General features: G+C 42.2%; 1 protein-coding gene across 3 annotated transcripts in view; it reads left to right on the top strand.

Annotated features, from left to right (window-relative positions):
* The window catches only part of CNTNAP4 (contactin associated protein family member 4), a 401,947-nt gene that overhangs the window by 160,530 nt on the left and 222,104 nt on the right, over nucleotides 1-19,313 (top strand). For all 3 annotated transcript variants that reach the window (XM_056525258.1, XM_056525251.1, XM_056525242.1), the window contains exon 4: nucleotides 15,824-15,971. In XM_056525258.1, the coding sequence (XP_056381233.1) occupies nucleotides 15,824-15,971 (148 nt within the window). The remainder of the gene's footprint in view (nucleotides 1-15,823; nucleotides 15,972-19,313) is intronic.

The raw sequence follows: 19,313 nt of genomic DNA, 5'->3' as shown, positions 1-19,313 counted from the left end.
TACAGTAGATTGAAAATCTGTTATTGGAAATTCATTTCAAATGACGATTCCCAAGTAAATATACCAAAAATGCTTATGTATTAAGCTAATAAACCAATATGTTAAAAGCTTCTCAAATGAATTTAGTTTACCCACAGAATTAATTATTTAAAGCAAGTTCTTTTCCTACTATGGCCTCTCCTAGAACTCCATATCTAGGGCAGAAAGCAAAAGAGCTCTAATTATACCTCCTCTTTGAGCTTCTTGGCAGAGTGCCTGAGGAGAGACACTCATTGAATACCTCAGTCAAGAAGGGAGCTAAAGACTCCTTAAAGGTCCGGTACCACTCAGATGTTAAGCCATCCGGACCTGGCGACTTCTTAGGGACAAAACCCTCGATCGCCAGTCTCACTTCCTCTTCCCTGATCTCTTCTGCCAAAACGCCAAGAGAGGGGTTTACCCCTGGCTCGGGAATGGCTTCAGCCAGGAAACCCGACATCACATCCCAATCCAGAGCCTTCCTTCCCAAGAGGTGCGAGTAGAAGGATCTGATGACCTCCAGGATCCCTGATCTGGACCGATTCAGAGATTTCATACTATTAATCAGTCCTGAAATGACTTTACCACTCACTGACATCTTACAGTTTCTCTAAGGGTCGGGCGAGCGGTACCTCCCTATATCCCTCTGAAAAACCAAAGATGTCTATCATACTGACACCTCATCAACAAGGACTTCACTCTGGACATATCCTGTTGGCTACCTTGAGTTAAGACAAGAAGCTGGAGTTTCCGCCTCCGACCCTGATACATAGGATACCTATTCAGGGACCTGAGGCTCGGGAGCTGGTGGAAGGACCCCGCCACTCGCTTCTTGAATATCTCCCACCACTCTGAATTACTACTACATAGGCCCAGTAAAGGTAACTGACTCTGAAAAAAGTCCTCAAAGGACTGTCTTACCTCTGCTTCCTCCAGGAGGGATAAATTCAGCTTCCAATAACCTTTACCCATCCGGGTGGTCTCTGAGACATTCAGGGAAAAATAAATCATACAGTGGACGTAGAACTCCACCTCAACCACGGACACCACAGAAGAGACGGCTTTCTCCTTTAAATAAAACCTAACTAACCTAGACCTACAGCTACCTCGATGAAAGGTGAAATCCACGTGGCCTGAGGGGCTCCGAATGTGGGCATTCTCTCGGCAAGCTTCCCTAACTACAGTCAGCTGATTATTGGAACCTCTCCTAGAGAGGGACGCCAGTATGTTGCTTCTTTCTTCGTATTACTGATGTGCTATTCATATTGTCCTAGCACCGCCGCATGTTGATTTACCTGACTACCTGCCCTTTGTTCCTATTATCCATCTCGGGGCTGCATCCATGAGGTATTGGTGCCACTTTTTCCTTTTTCTCTTGCTAAGTATCAAAAAAAGAAAGGGCTTAATCCTCAAAAAGAGATACTCACGGCCCCACCTGGTTTGTTCTGCATAGATGTTAATGAGCTGAAGCTCTTGTCCCTTCATGAAGACATCTAAGATCAGGCACCTCCCCATTTCTAATTCAATAACCTGTCGGCAATCAACAGGAGCGGTGAAAAGAACCGCAACCCCACAATACGGCTCAGCCGCAAGAGAACAGTGGAAGGGACCATGCCTCCACTCTCTTCTGGCTTTTACCAGAGAGGCTGGATCTGACAACTTGATCTCCTGTAAAAAAAAAAAAAAAAATGTCAGCTTCAAAGGCTTCAAATCTAGCCATATCAGACTTTATGCTGGCACAATTAATAGTGCCGCCATACAGGGTGATTAAATTTGATGGCCAAACCTTTTACTTTTGTTTTCCCTTCTTTTTAGCCCCCTCATCTCCGGAAGAAGTAGAGAAGGCACGCTTTGGGAAATTTTTTGGGATTCTGATTAATCCCTTTGATCTTTGTCCGGCCCCGGTCTAGCCCTGCCCTCCAACGATGATGCCTCCACAGGACAGGGCCCAGTTCCCCCCAGAAGCTTTTTCTCACTAGGCATCTTGCCCTCACCAGGAGATGGTATCGAGGACGAGGTACCAGTTTGACAGTTTAATCAGAGGGGGGCAGTCAGGCTTCTGTTTTGACTTGGCCCACAGTACAAGGAAAAGATGGCTCGGACCTCTTCTTTCTCCCTTCCCTTTTGCCCTTGTCTTTCTTTTTGGGCCTTTCCTTGCTCACCTCATCCACACTTTCATAATGGGAGGAATCAGAAGGGTTGGCCACATTGCCTTCCTTTCCCGACAGCACGGGCTCTGTGGCTGATCCAGGCGCCCGGACACTCCCCCCCCCCTCACAGAAGAGTGCCCCGCAGCGCCCACAGAGCATACAGTACTCGGAGGTTCCCCCCCTGAGCACCCGGACCCAACACTCTCCGCTGGCACCCAGACACTTCCTCACCTCACAGGGGAGTGCCCCGCAGCACCCGTAATGCCTGCAGCACTCGGGGAACCACTCCCGGAGCACGCGGCCGCATAACTTGCCTCTGCAACTCTGGAACGGTCCTTCAGTGCCAGTACTGCCCATCATAAACCGGTCCTGCCCTTTCCTACCAGCAGGATGGGTGGGCTTTACATCTATTGTGTCCGCAGCCATCTTTGACGCCATGCTGTACCCCCCATGCTGGCTCCATTCCACCACAGAAACGGGGTCTGGCAGTCTGGGGGGCCCAGCAGCCTGACCCAGCTTTGCAGCTGGCCCAGACTACTGGAAAGGACGAAACACGTAATGTACAGATTCTTGGGTCTTCTGTTTCTTTGCTCTTCTCTTCACTACCACATCCTGTCACTGGTCATCACCAAAAGTAAAATGCTGGAGGTGGGTTGGGGACTCCTGCATCCCAATCGCCCTAAATAATCCCCCAGCCTCACTCTCCACATCATCCTCCTCACTATCGCTTAAAGGAAGCACCACCTGGGCCAGCTCAATGTAGTTGTCCTGGGTGGTCTTGGTGGTCTGAGTATCACATGGAGTAGGGACAGACACTGCATCTTCCTCCACAACTTGTACACTTCCCTCCCACTTCTCCTCCTCCTTTACACCATCACTGCCATCTTCACTTTCTTCACCGCCACTACTCTCCCCATCCTCCACCTTCACCTTACCTGGGGATTTAATGGCGGCAATCCAGTCTTCGTTTTCTAGTTTCTCCCTGAAGAGATCGCTCCCTTCCAGGATCTCTGCACTCCTCTCCTCCAGCTTTGCGATCACAGCCTTCAGGGATTAAATAATTGTTTTCCGCTCAGGCCTGCTTCTCTTGGACCCAGAGTTTGCCAGACTCTGAGCCCCACGCATGTGCTCTCTTGCCAACCTGAGCTCCTTACCGCAGCGATCGTATTCAACAAACCGTGTGGTCATGCAGGAGCAGTATGCAAGATAGTACAATTTTACTGTGTTTTGATTTGTGAAATGTCATTGTATTAGTTTTTAAAAATGAAGCATTGTTCAGTATTAACAAGCACATAATATTGTGAATTTAATGGTTATATAGATTTTGCTGATATATTCACGTTCTTATGCTTGTAGCCAAATGCTGAACGTTAAACAGACAATTGACAAACTGAGACATCTGAGTGATCAAATTAAAGACATTATCAATTTTACAAAACAACTATAAACAAAGCCACCCGCTTATCATTTAGTAGCGTATTATCATAGAATTGCCAGCAAAGCAGAAACCACATACAAATGTGTTCTGCATGAATTCTTTAATAACATAGAATACAGAGTCACCACAAATAGTTTGCTGAAGATTTTCTGTTACTCATCCGACTTTCAATACAGTACATTATTTATCTGCAAAAACATATCCTTCATTTATGAAATAATTTTATATTTAAGTGCAAGCTGTATAAGATGAGTCATTGTAGACTAATAGACTATTGAAGTAATATACACTATACTAGCTTTTGTTCTGCTTATTGAGTTCAGCGCCACCACTCTGGTCCACCCTACTACCCCTGTTTACTTGTATTGATGACATGCTCTCCCTGCTCTCTTGATGATGATTGGAACCCACTGTAGACAACCATTGAGACGCCCCTTATAACATTACGCCACACCTCCTCAATGCAAGTCTATAGGAGGGGGTGTGGCAGCTGCCACGCCCCCTCCAATAGACATTCATTGAGGGGGAGTGATGTGACATCACGAGGGGGGCATGATCATGATGTCACAACCCCTGCAGACTGCACCGAGCATTCGGAACAAAATGTTCCAAACTCTGGGGCAGTGGAGTACCCCTTTAAGAGCATCATCAGGAAAGCAACATCCAAGCAAATAAACAGGCAGCAGGGGAAGATTAGAGTAGCATCATTTGGTTGTTCAAATATATATCTATCTATAATATATATATATATATATATATATATATATATATATATATATATAATTTATTTTTTATTTTGGTGTTTTTTTTCTAATTTTCCATTTTGCTATCTATATTATAAAATAATCATGAAATTGTGTAGTTTTCAGTCTGGCCGCAAGGTCAAAAACTAAGCAGAGACTTCCTGTTCTGTCTGTGATGATAATGATGAGGCTGCTGGAAAGTACAGCATTACAGTGAATTCCCGGTGACATCAGTAGGTAGAAAAGACAAGAGCAGTTCAGCCTCCCCTCCCCTGTAGAATGACATCTGCGTAGGCCATAGAGCATGCTTTGAAATCTATCCCACACATAGAATAGGGTCTGGAGATGATTAATGAGTATTTGTCTATGGGGCTTACTATAAAGCATTTCACTTAATGCTTCTAAAAATCTTATCAGGCAAGGTGGCAACCCCCATAATAATGTACTAAAAGTAAAAAAAAAAAAAAAAAAAAATATGACCAAAAAGTAGAAACATGTTAGAAAACAAGAACATGGTTCAATATATATCTATAGTCAGGAAAAATAATCTAGGCGACACATTCTCTTTGAAGCACCTGCTGTAAGTTTTGTGGTACATGTGTTTTGGAGCTTGTTCTTGCTTCACCACAAGCTGTTTCTTATGTAGCTAACAAACTACTGGCATCTAATTTAGTTGTTTTTAATGAGTATCTTTTAAAACAAAGGAAGTTCAACAATAATTCTTAGGTCACACACATGATTTAATGTAGCAGGGTTACTAAATTTTCTGGTAAATAGATGCACTTTACTATGAATAAATATAGTTTTCAAATTTTTATAAAGGCTAAATTGTTTTTAATCTATATGCAAATTCTGGTTTAGCATAGACTTCTTTTCATTTTAAAGATGATTTAGATTATGTTTTCAACTACCTCACTGCACAAAGAGAAGATCCAAAATAAGTGATGAGGAGAGAGAACATTCAATAACGAAATATATGCTGAAGCGTGTTTTGCACGCTGGCAAGGTACTGTATTATTTCTGCTTACACCACCCCCCTAAATCCCCCGCAGCAAATCCCTACCCCTCCCCCAACCACTTAAAAAAGTCAGGTCACACAGTCACACATACAGTTAAGAAAAGTGACTTACAACTGATGTCTTCTGTGATCGGGATCATCCGTTTTCCTTTTCTTCTCAGGCTCAGACTGCCACATCAACTTCTTCCAGCCAAAAACTGCTCTTCAGAATGTGCAGGACAAACATTTCATACTCTGCATTTGTTCAGTGGCCTCCCCTCCTCAACACAATCTCCCCATCTATAGGCCCTCAAACTGTAATAATTCTTCCCTTGGTGTCCCACACAGTAAAAGGTTAAAAGGTTAGTAGTTCCCCCATTAATTAGGTATATCCCTTATAGTAGATTAGGCAGGTATGTCCCACAGTAGTTAGTTCCCTTATAACGTAGCACCCCCCCCCCCCAGTATGTTGGTATTTCCTCAGGTTGGTAGCACACCCTTAATTGAGATAAGAGAGATATTCCAAATGGAAGTAAATCATTTTTAAAGGGGTAGTCCAGTGGTGAAAAACTTATCCCCTATCCTAAGGATAGGGGAATTGCTATGACAGAGCCTGAGATTGCCGAAGGCAGCGCTCCGGCTCTGCCATAGAGTTGTATTGAGGGGGCGTGTCAGCCCCCGCGTCGTGCGGTGGTCGACGCGCCCCCTTCCCGCGGGCTGCCGGGGCCCTGTACAGGAGATCGCGGGGGCCCCAGCGGTCGGACACCCCGCCCTCTGCAACTTATCCCCTATCCTTAGGATAGGGGATACGTTGTTGACCACTGGACTACACCTTTAAGTGATTCAAAATTTTGTATATCATTTCCTGAAATTTGAATATATTAACCTCTTTCTGTTTCTTTGGTCAATTGAGTATGATGTGCCCTATTTAACAACATTTTAAATTTTCATGAAAATAATTCAATGTAACATAACAACATGCTATCAAAAGACTAAATAGGCTTCTTTCACAGACCAATCACTGGGTGAGACACATCAGGTCTCATATACTATTACTGTTACTTTCAACAAGGAGGTTAGAAATGTTGGTTCATTTTGATGCAGTTTGGCTCATTTCCAATGTGCCATAGTTTAAAGAAATGTGAAACCCCATTCATACATATGATTAAAAAGTGAATTAAACGGGGAAATAATTGTACATGAGGCCCATAGACTTATATTGTGTTTGCACACAGGGTAGGATTTACTAAGACCAGCATTTTAGATGCAGGTCTTAAGTAAAGTCCCACTGGTTTTCTCTTTGCATGGTTTCTGGTGGCTTATATTGTTCACAGTGGTGCCTAGCAATAACTCCTTAGATACCACAATCAAATTTGATTGTGACATCTAAAATCTAAAAATAAATTATCCTGGCTGTTCAGTCAGGCTGTTCGGGACACTCACAATGAAATGGTGAGTCCCGATCAGCTAAGAGGATGATGAGAGTGCACTTACCTGCCTCCTTGCTGTCCAATCAGGGCTCCAATGCTCCAGGAAGTCATGGCAGTTTGAAGCAAGGGAGCATCGACAACACTGATCAATGTTGTCCTATGGCATAGCATTGAATAGTGTATGCATTCTAAGGATTGTGTGTAATAGTCCCCTATTTAAAAAAAAAATAGTGTAAAAAAAGTTTAAAAAAGTTAATAAATTTGAATTAACCCCTTCCCAAATGAAAGTTTAAATCACCCCTCTTTTCCCATTTTTAAAGGGTACCTTTCATCAAAATAGTTTTTTATTAATGTATGCAGAATAAGCTGTGTCCCAGCTGTATCCCGGCTGCAGTCTGCTGTATGAGATTTAGAACTCCAGCATGAGTCTGAAATCTATATTAAAAAAAAGGCTTACCGGACAGGACTGGTAGGATGACCCCTAGTGGTCATTTTTTCTAAGTGGAAAATTAAATAGAAAGAAGCCTATTTTTTTTAATAACATTCTACTGGAAAGTTATTCTGCATACATTAATCTATAATATATCAAAAGTTTTATTAAATAATAAATCTTTAAATTTAAATAATATTATGTAGACAAAAATTAACAAAAACATGTGGGGTAATGCCACATGGATAAATGTTCAAAATACAACGTTAATTAAATGCTTGGTCAATGGCATATACGTAAAAAAACATATATAAATTGGGAATTTTTGTAATTGTATGGACCTACAGAAGGAGAACAATGTGTCATTTTTACCGAAAAGTACTGTGTAGAAACGGAAGCCCCCAAAATTTACAAAATAGCCTTTTTTTTCTTGCAAATTCACGACACAAATATTTGTTTTCAGATTTTGTGGTGAAATTATCGATTACAAGGTCCTCATATGGGTCTGTAGGTGGAAAATTGAAAGTGTTCTGATTATTTGAAAGTAAGGAGGAAAAAACAAAAGTGCAAAAATGTTCTTAAGGGATTAAACCCTCAGTATAATGCAAGTGAATAATGGGGGAATTTTGCCAGCCAGCCTGCCAAACACCTGCTAAACGGGGGTCCAGTCTTCGCTTCCAGCTGAGTCAAGGCCCCACTACCTCTGAAAGTGGCAGGAGCAGCAGCAGCAGCAGTGACATATTCATGTTGGTGTATACAATTATGACATTTTTACATCTGATATTACAGCCTGACATAAGTCGTCACCTAAAGGATGTACTGATACTACCAGCCAGGCCTACACATACACAACCCGCCATGATCCCTAAAAAAGGATAATTTTTTTCAACTTATTAATGTTGACAAAAGCAATTTCTTCTTTGCTATTTTAAGACAATCACAACTCCTAAAAAGGGAGCAACTTTTCAATGTTTACATAAGCTATTTCATCATGTCTATTTTAAGATATCAATCCACTTGAAGCTCCCCAAAAGGGAAAAGTTTTAATATTTCTCTTTCAACTTTCCAATGTTTACATTTCTTCTTTACTATTTTGAGACACTTTATCCTGTTGCAACTTCCAAATAAGGAGAATTTTTGGAGACTTGGGACAAGCTTTTTTGTGCACTGGTAGGCATCTACCAAGAAACAGGGATACTTTACGCAGCTTTATTTTAGTAAATCCGCTAGTGCATTGTGTTTTTAACCCCTTCCCGCAGAATGTTATATATAAACGCCGGGTTGTGCAGTGCGTTCGTGCATCCCGACGTTTATAAATGACATTCAGTTAACCCGGCGATGCGCAGCATCGCACGGGTTAACCAGCAGAAGTCCCGCTGTTTCCAGCAGGGGACAACTTCTGCTTCACCCCCCAGGACCATCCATTGATGGTCCTGGTCAGCGATCACTGTGATTGGTCCCTGTGGACCAATCACAGTGACCTGGGGTGAAAGTTCAGATCCCCCGCACTGCCCGCCCCTGGAAGTCGGGCAGAACGGGGGACGATGGCTGCGGGGGCTCGTGGGGACCTGCGGCATAGGAGGGGAACACGCGGGGACCGCGGCCTTACCTGGAGCAGCGGTGGGACCGAGGAGCAGCGCGGGACCAGCCACGTGGACGAGCAGCGAAGGGACCGGCAGGTAAGTATATGGTCCTCAGAAGCAGCAGTGAAGATCTTCACTGCTGCTTCTAGGAGTCTGAAAACTACAACTCCCAGCATGCCTAGACAGCCTTTGGCTGTCTGGGCATGCTGGGAGTTGTAGTTTTGCAACATCTGGAGGGCCCCAGTTTGGAGACCATTGTATAATGGTCTCCAATCTGTGCTCTTCCAGCTGTTGCAAAACTACAACTCCCAGTATGCACTGACTGTCCAGGCATGCTGGGAGTTTTAGTTCAGCAACATCTGTCCCTTCAGATGTTGCCAAGCTACAACTCCCAGCATGCCCTTACGCTGTCTGGGCATGCTGGGAGTTGTAGTTTTGCAACAACTGGAGACACACTGGTTGTGAAACATTGTCTGTTTCTAACTCAGTGTTTCCTAACCTGTGTGCCTCCAGCTGTTGCAAAACTATAACTCCCAGCATGCACTAACAGACCATGCATGCTGGGAGTTGTGGTTTTGCAACAGCTGGTGCACCCCCCCCCCCCCCCTGTGAATGTACATGGTACATTCACATGGGCGAGGGTTTTACAGTGGGTTTCTCGCTGCAAGTTTGAGATGCAGCAAATTTTGCGCTGGGAAACTCGCTGTAATCCCCCGCCCATGTGACTGTACTCTAAAAACACTGCACTAGACTACCACAAAATAAAATAAAAAGTTAAAAACACTACATATACACATACCCCTACACAGCCCCCCTCTCGCAATAAGAACGTCCGGTACACCACTGTTTCCAAAGCAGAACCTCCAGCTGTTGAATAACAACTCCCAGTAATGCCGGACAGCCGTTGACTGTCCAGGCATGCTGGGAGTTTTGCAACAGCTGGAGGCACCCTGTTTGGGAATCACTGGCGTAGAATACCCCTATTAGTGTTGAGCGGCATAGGCCATATTCGAATTCGCGAATATTCGCGAATATATGGACGAATATTCGTCATATATTCGCGAATATTCGCATATTCGTTATATTCCCGTTTTATTTTCGCATATGCGAACATTCGCGTATGCGAAAACTATCATATGTGCATATTAGCATATACAAAATTAACATACGTGAAAATTCGCATATGCTAATTTTCGCATATGCGCATTTTCGCATATGCGAATTTTCGCGCGCCAGTCTCACACAGTAGTATTAGAGCCTTCTTTACACCACACAAGCTGGAAGCAGAGAGGGATGATCACTGTGATGTGTACTGTGAAAAAAAAAAAAAAAAAAAAAAAAAAAAAAAACGAATATTCGTAATTACGAATATATAGCGCTATATTCGCGAAATTCGCGAATTCGCGAATATGCGATATTCGCGAATAATATTCGAATTGCGAATATTCGTGAGCAACACTAACCCCTATGTCCACCCCTATGCAAATCCCTAATTTAGGCCTCAAATGCACATGGCTCTCTCACTTTGGAGCCCTGTCGTATTTCAGGGCAACAGTTTAGGGCCACATATGGGGTATCGCCGTACTCGGGAGAAATTGCGTTACAAGGTTTGGGGGGCTTTTTCTTCTTTAACCCTTCATGAAAAGGAAATGTTGGGGTCCACACCAGAATGTGTTTTTTACACTAACATGCTGATGTTGCCCTATACTTTACATTTTCACAAGAGGTAAAAGGGAAAAAAAGCCCCCCAAAATTTGTAATGCAGTTTCTCCTGACTATGGAGATACCCCATATGTGTGCGCAAAGTGCTCTGGGGGCGCACAACAAGGCCCAGAAGGGAGAGTGCACCATGTACATTTGAGGTGATTTGCACAGGGGTGGCTGATTGTTACAGCGGTTTTGACAAACGCAAAAAAAACAAAACCCCACATGTGACTGCATTTCGGAAACGACACCCCTCAAGGAATGTAATGAGGGGTGCAGTGAGAATTTACCCCCCACAGGTGTCTGACGGATCTTTGGAACAGTGGTCCGTGAAAATGAAAACTTGTACAGCCCACTGTTCCAAAGATCTGTCAGACACCAGTGGGGGGAAAATGCTCACTGTACCCCTTGTTACGTTCCTCAAGGGGTCTAGTTTCCAAAATAGTATGCCATGTGTTTTTTTTTTGCTGTTCTGGCACCTTAGGGGCTTCCTAAATGCGACATGCCCCCCGAGCGAAATTTGCTCTCAAAAAGCCAAATATGACTCCTCTTCTGAGCATTGTAGTTCGCCCATAGTGCACTTCAGGTCAACTTATGGGGTACCTCCATACTCAGAAGAGATGGGGTTACAAATTTTGGGGGGGTATTTTCTGCTATTAACCCTTGCAAAAATCTGAAATTTGTGGGGAAACACACATTTTAGTGGAATTTTATTTTATTTTTTTACATATGCAAAAGTCGTGAAACACTGTAGGGTATTAAGGCTCACTTTATTCCTTATTACGTTCCTCAAGGGGTCTAGTTTCCAAAATGGTATGCCATGTGTTTTTTTTTTTTTTGCTGTTCTGGACCATAGGGGATTCCTAAATGCGACATGCCCCCCGAGCAAAATTTGCTCTCAAAAAGCCAAATATGACTCCTTCTCTTCTGAGCATTGTAGTTCGCCCGTAGTGTACTTCAGGTCAACTTATGGGGTACCTCCATACTCAGAAGAGAAGGGGTTACAAATATTGGGGGGGGGGTTTCCTGCTATTAACCCTTGGAAAAATGTGAAATTTGGGTGGAATTTTTTTTTTTTTTTACATATGCAAAAGTCGTGAAACACCTGTGGGGTATTAAGGCTCACTTTATTCCTTGTTACGTTCCTCAAGGGGTCTAGTTTCCAAAATGGTATTCCATGTGAGGGCTTTTTGCTGTTCTGGCACCATAGGGGCTTCTTAAATGCAACATGCCCCCCAAAAACCATTTCAGAAAAACGTACTCTCCAAAATCCCCTTGTCGCTCTTTCCCTTCTGAGCCCTCTACTGCGCCCGCCGAACACTTTACATGGACATATGAGGTATGTCCTTACTCAAGAGAAATTGGGCTACAAATATAAGTATAAATTTTCTCCTTTTACCTCTTGTAAAAATTCAAAAATTGGGTCTACAAGAACATGCAAGTGTAAAAAATTAAGATTGTGAATTTTCTCCTTCACTTTGCTTCTATTCCTGTGAAACACCTAAAGGGTTAAAATTATGACTGAATGTCATTTTGAATACTTTGGGGGATACAGTTGTTATAATGGGGTCTTTTGTGGGGTATTTCTAATATGAAGACCCTTCAAATCCACTTCAAACCTGAACTGGTCCCTGAAAAATAGTGAGTTTGAAAATCTTGTGAAAAATTGGAAAATTGCTGCTGAACTTTGAAGCCCTCTGGTGTCTTCCAAAAGTAAAAACTTGCCACTTTTATGATGCAAACATAAAGTAGACATATTGCATATGTGAATAAAAAAATTTTTTTATTTGTAATACACATTTTCCTTACAAGCAGAGAGCTTCAAAGTTAGAAAAATGCTAAATTTTCAAATTTTTCATCAAATTTTAGGATTTTTCACAAGGAAAGGATGCAAGTTACCACAAAAATTTACCACATGTTAAAGTAGAATATGTCACGAAAAAACAATCTCAGAATCAGAATGATAACTAAAAGCATTCCAGAGTTATTAATGTTTAAAGTGACAGTGGTCAGAATTGCAAAAAACGCTCTGGTCTTTAAGGCCAAAATGGGCTTGGTCCTGAAGGGGTTAAACAAGCTTCTAGTTACCATTGGAACTTTCTGCATGTCATCGCAACTTTGACTTTTTGCTTGTCTTAAGTCACCATAAAACTACTTGAATACATTCCTATCTGACATTAGCAGTGTTATAGAGGGCTCTAGAGCTCTTCTGCAGTTCATCTTTATGATTGAGCCTTATTGCATTGTTGGTTTACAGGGAACCTATTCTCCACTATCCAAACTTTTTCCATAAGTTATGCAAGCCCAGCAAGCCGAACTTTTGAAAAGCTTAGTTAACTTTACAACTGATACATAAAATTGTATTTTCTTATGGCATTTTACTCGTTCTATTTCTAGGATTTCGCATTCACTTTGGATGCTGTAAAATCCTGTATCCTAACTAAACTAATTATTAAAAATGAAAGAATTTTATCAAGCAGTGATTTTATTTGCACATCTTTTTGATGGATTTTTATGTCAAACAAACCAATAAAAGACTCTTTTTGTGTATGTGATCTTATTATCTGCTACTAAGTATATATTAGAGAAGTCTGGGAAGCCTCAGGATATTTTCACTTGTGGCATTTGATTCAGTTTTTGAAGCCAAAGAAAAAAAGAAGTAGTAATAGTAGTAAGAGGGGTATAAAATACAGAAGGTTTAATGTCTCAATTTATAATAATGCATCAAAAAAACTGCATCCAAATTGTACATGTGAAAGCACTCTAATTTTATATGTATTGTCTAATCAACTCCAATGTAATAACCAGTGGCATGTATGATTAAAGGGGTATCTCATTGTAAATTATTTTTTTTTAATCAACTGGTGCCAGAAAGTTAAACAGATCTGTAAAGTACTTCTATTTAAAAAGCTTAATCCTTTCACCTTTCAGTTCTTATCAGCTGCTATATGCCCCACAGGAAGTTAAGTTGTTCTTTTCAGTCTGACCACAGTGCTCTCTGCTGACACCTCTGTCTATGTCAGGAACTGTTCAGAGCAGGAGAGGTTTGCTATGGGGATTTGCTTCTACTATGGACAGTTCCTGACATGGACAGAGGTGTCAGCAGAGAGCACTGTGATCGGACTGAAAAGAACAACACAACTTCCTGTGGCACATACAGTAGCTGATAAGTACTGGAAGGATTAAGAATTTTTCACAGAAGTAATTTACAAGTTTGTTTAACTTTCTGGAAATCGTCGATTTGAAAAACATTGTTTTCCACTGGAGTACTCCTTGAAAGATGAACAAATAGATTCAGAAAAAATGCGATCAGTTCTAAATATATAAAAAAAATCAGAATAGCCAAATATGATGAATCAATTCAGGCACAGGGACTCCTGTACAAGGAGGCATGCATGTATTCCTGCTGGTTTATTCACATTTACTGAGAAGTAAATGTGAATAATATGAGCATCATAATTATATGAGCATCGTAATGATAATTCACATACTCTAGGCTGAGTGTTTAGTAAGCAGTGAGGCATACAGTGTATGTCTTACCACTTAATACATAGTTTCCATGGCTCCCTAGCACTCTAGCCCAGCCAGTAGACACCGAGGAGAAGTAACACAATGGCCCAGATTTATCAAACTGTGTGAGAGAAAAAGTGGAGAGATTTTTCCACAGCAACCAATCACAGCTCAGCTTTCACTTTACCTCAGCTCGTTAGCTGAACTGTGATTGGTTGCTCTGGGAAAGTCACTCCACTTTTTCTCTCACAGAGTTTGATAAATCTGGGCCATTGTATTCCTTTTGCTCAGTTTGTAGTTTCTATGGCATGACTCCATGGAAACCACATAAAGTGGTAAGTACTTTTGCAGGTACTCCAGCACAGTAAGTTTAAAAAAATTCTCTGTATTATGATCCACGAAAAATAGGTGTAATATAAATGTAAAATATCTTGTTTAAAAGCAGCCTTTAAGGGCTGCCTCAAGTGAAATGTTTTTTTTACCCTTCCCAGCATAAGCACGGTGAGGGTACGCGGCCACTCTGCTATCCTTTCCACTTGTTGGCTATTTTGCTGATACAATTTTTTTCCAGACTTTCTGCTGTCCAATGTAGCTGATTTATACTCTGTGTTGAGTTAAAGAGGTTTTCCAAGATTAGAAAAACAGAGCTGATTTCTTCCAAAAACAGTGACTGAGGCTTTTTGCAGCTTTCAGTGAGGCTCTGTGCAGATATCAATCAAGCTCAGTGCAGAGAAGCCCTTCATGAGTTTGGTCTCCTGCCAGGCCAGGAGGAGACCAAGCTCACTGCATTAATTGTGGCAGGGAACAGAACAGAGCCGCCTTTTTATATTACATTTTAAGCATATTTATGTTGATGATTTTAAAAGCAAGTGTCTGCTAATTACACAAGTAACGCTATATTAAAAGTTTTATTTGGTGACAGGTACTCTTTAAGGGAAGAAAGCCACCTACCGTATTTTTCGCCCTACAGGACGCTCCGGCATATAAGACGCACCCTATTTTAAAGGTCCAAAATCTAGAAAAAAAAGATTCTGAACCCAACAGTGGGCTTCAACCTGCGGACCTCCAGATGTTGCAAAACTACAACTCCCAGCATGCCCGGACATCTGGAGGTCCGCAGGTTGAAGGCCACTGGTATAGGAGGTAATACTGCTCCGGACCCGTCCCCGCTGCCCTGGATGTCGCTCCATCGCTGTCACCGCGTCCCCGTGGTGTCCCCGACGCTCCGGACATCTTCTTCCCCGGGATCCACGCTCTCCATCGCCATCATCACGTCGCTACGCACGCCGCTCCTATTGGATGACGGGACGGCATGTGCGACGACGTGATGACGTCGAAGGAGAGCGCCGCCATGCAGGGGATCCCGGCACGGAGCAGACACCGAGGAGGCAGGTAAGGTCCCTCCCGGTGTCCTGTAAGCTGTTCGGGACGCCGCGACGGTCCCGAACAGCCCGACTGAGCAGCCGGGTTAGTGTTATTTTCGCTTCAGGCGCGGCGGTCAGCTTTGATCGCCGCATATGAAGGGTTAATACAGGGCATCACCGTGATCGGTGATGGCCTGTATTAGCCGCGGGTCCTGGCCGTTGATGGCCGCAGGTATTCGCCGTATAAGACGCACCAACTTTTCCTCCCCAGTTTTGGGGAAGAAAGAGTGCGTCTTATACGGCAAAAAAAATGGTAGTCAGGATGCGAGCGAGGCAACCCTCCCCTTCAGGATGCTTATGCTGGGAGAAAAAATAACTGGTCACGTTATGTACCTTTTTATATGTTAAAATGTAAATCCTTTTATTATTCTTTATATGTATATTTTGTCATTGTAGGAACTTACAGGAAATACAAATGCTGATAGTGTTGTTCACTATAAGCTTCAGAACCACATACGAGCGAGATACCTGCGTTTCAACCCATTGGATTGGAATATGAATGGCAGAATTGGAATGAGAGTAGAGATATATGGCTGCACATACAGTAAGTATTACTAGTTACCTTTTATACATATTTACCAAAGGGAAGGGAGTGGAAATACATCTGGAAAAGTATAAGTCTTCTTTTAATTTATATTCTATTACTAATCTAGTCAAGTAAGTTCAGTATATTGTGAATTCGGGTAGAATCGGGTAGTAAGTATATTACTTAAACAAATAAGAACATGAAGATAAGCACTGTTTATGCCTTTGATGCTTATGTATTCTCAGTTCATAAAATATGTTAGAAGAAGTAACAAAAAGTAAAATTATTTAGTGATGACTCTTATTAGTAGAGATGAGCAAAGTTACAGTGATTCGATTCGTCACAAACTTCTCGGCTCGGCAGTTGCTGGCTTTAGCCTGCATAAATTAGTTCAGCTTTCAGGTCCACCTTTTCCAGCCCACCGGAGCACTTGAAAGCTGAACTAATGTATGCAGGCTAAAGTCAGCAACTGCCGAGCCGAGAAGTTTGTGACAAATCAAATCACTGTAACATCGCTCATCTCTAATTATTAATTATAAAGAAACAATCACCAGAAATCTATAAAGGAATAAACCTAATATCTGCCATTTGTTAACTTTTCAACTGTATTGTAAACGTTATATGCAAACTTATTTAGTACAAAATAAAGTACAAACTCATTAAAAAAATGTTACTAAATGATCAGTTTTGTATAAAATTCAAATGTTAAGTCTGAAATTTTAAGTACTTATTGCCGCCACGCCTCCTCCCATATACTTACATTGAGGGGGCGGGTTGTGACATCACCAGGGGGTGGGGCCGTGATGTCACGTTACTCCCTGTATCGCCCGTCATCAGCCATGGAGCGATCCTCGCTCCATGCAGCTGAGGAACGGTGGTGCTGCAGAAGAGATCACAGGGGCCCCAGCGGTGATACCCCTGTGATCAGACATCTTATCCCCTATCCTTTGGATAGGGGATAAGATGTCTAGGGGCAGAGTACCCCTTTAAGGCGTTAACAAAACTAATAGGGAACGCATGGCTAGCAGCCATACACACTAGACATGTTGCGCTAGAACTTTTGCCCTCTACAGTCCCTTGAGAAAATTAAGTTGAGGTGCCGCTGAACCAATCTAAACTACAGTGGGACTTTCGAGACCACCCAGTTCAGTAGCCTGCGTTTCTCCAGAGGTGGTACCGTGAGAAGAATGCACTTGATCTCATTTCACCTCTTGCCATGATCTGATAACTTCTACTTCCCACAGAGGTTATAGTAGACTGCAGTGGCGAACCCTAACAGGCCATATTTCATCGGCGTTCGCGACTCGGGAACTAGTGTCACATACTGACTGTACAGCTGCTACATAAGCACTTGTTTTTCTGTGTGTACCTCTTCCATTATTGCCCCGGCTCTAATAAAATCTTTGGGTTGCTGACCCTAGTGCACATACTGGATCTTCATTACTTGCAGCAACTGACATTATTTACCATATTTTGTAAGCTTTTTTTGTCAAACCAGTTCTCCCCCTTTCTAATAAGGCATGTTAGTGGTCTGTAACAACCAGCCTAAGGTTTAAAGGGGTTATCCTGGAATCAAAAAAACTGAGCTTTTTTCTTTCACAAACTGCTCCCTGTCTGTCTCCAGGTTGGGTGTGGTTCTGCTGCTCAGTTCCATTGAAATGAATGGAGCCAAGTTGTAATACCACACCCAACCTTGAGACACACAGGGAGCGGTTATTGAAATAAAAAAGCTCTGTTTTTCAATTCCTGGATAACACATTTAATGCTTTCTAAGGGACACTGATCACGCCTTTAACCCCTATCAGTCTGTTCCTCATGCCAGAAACATGTGCATTACAGACTCTTCACACTTATCCTCGTGGACAGGGATCAGCAAGGGCCCTTTCATTAGTCTAATCAAATAAGATTTTACCTTCTCGACCCTACTTTATTTTTTAGTCTGTCACGTGCAGTATAACAGTTACGGGGGTACTCCACTTGCCAGCGTTCGGAAGTCTATAGGAAGGTGCGTGGCGGTCTTCACGTCCCCTCCCATAGACTTGCATTGAGGGGGTGGGTCCAACATCACAAGGAGACGTGGCCGACCCCCGCAGTGTACACACAGTGTTTGAAACTAAATGTTCCGAACGCTGGTTGGTGCAGTACCCCTTTAAAGGGGTACTCGGGTGGAAAAGTTTTAATCAACTGGTGTCTGAAAGTTATACAGATTGACTTCTATTTAAAAAATGTTATCCTTCCAGTACTTATCAGCTGCTGTATGCTCCAGAAAAAGTTATTTTATTTTTGAATTTATTTTCTGTCTGACCACAGTGCTCTCTGCTGACACCTCTGTCCATGTCAGGAACTGTCCAGAGTAGGAGCAAATCCCCCTAGAAAACCTCTCCTGTTCTGGACAGTTCCTGACACAGACAGAGGTGTCAGCAGAGAGCACTGTGGTCAGACAGAAAATAAATTAAAAAAGAAAATATCTTCCTCTGTAGTATACAGCAGCTGATAAGTACTGGATGGGTTAAGATTTTTAAATAGATGCAATTTAGAAATCTGTATAACTTTCTGGAGCCAGTTGATTTAAAAAAAAATTATTCCACCGGAGTACCCCTTTAATAGTAATGCTGGCTACTGCCTTTGGTATACCTAAAATATTGCTATATTGTAAAGACCTATGAAGTTTGTACCATTGCCTCTCTTTCAACATTTTGATCTTGGATAATTTTGAAAAGGCAACAGCATGTACAGACTAACAGTAATATCAGAGTAGAGAACTTGATGTACTCTTTTGAGTATACTCTGTGCACTTTTAGTCTTTGGTTTTTCGCTTTTAATTAGCAGTTCAGTACTATGATGCTCATAGTAACCAAAATTTCCTAAGGTATATGTCAAATAGTTGAAATAACATTTTTTTTCTAAAGCCAGGGTTATACTTGAGGTGAACCTAAATGCTACTTTAAAAAATGTAACACCTGATTGTCTCTAGTGTTGTTTTATAATGTCACTAAATACTAGCTGAAAAATGGTGCCTGTAATGAAAACATTGAAGAAGCTCTCCAGATTTTTTTTCATGAGATAACATGGCATTATTATGAGCTGGAAGCAGGGTTTGAGGTCTAAGAGGCCAGTCCTCTGCTGGCATCTCTCAGCATTGATAGGTCTCTCCCTCTGCCATAGAAAGACCAATGGAGCAAGGCTTCAATCACTGACCTTCCCCTGCATATACATAGTAAGAGACCTATCAGTAAAGCCTAGTGGGGTGGGGAGAAAGTGGAAAATGTGGGGAAACCTTAGTAAATACCGTGGAAAATAAATTGTAGGGAATTTAAACCCACAAAGAAACCTACACTCCACTCTTAGTAAATGAGGGCC

The sequence above is a fragment of the Hyla sarda genome, chromosome 1 (assembly GCF_029499605.1).
Source record: "Hyla sarda isolate aHylSar1 chromosome 1, aHylSar1.hap1, whole genome shotgun sequence".
Classification (NCBI taxonomy): domain Eukaryota; kingdom Metazoa; phylum Chordata; class Amphibia; order Anura; family Hylidae; genus Hyla; species Hyla sarda.
This window is presented reverse-complemented; position numbering and strand designations above follow the sequence as displayed.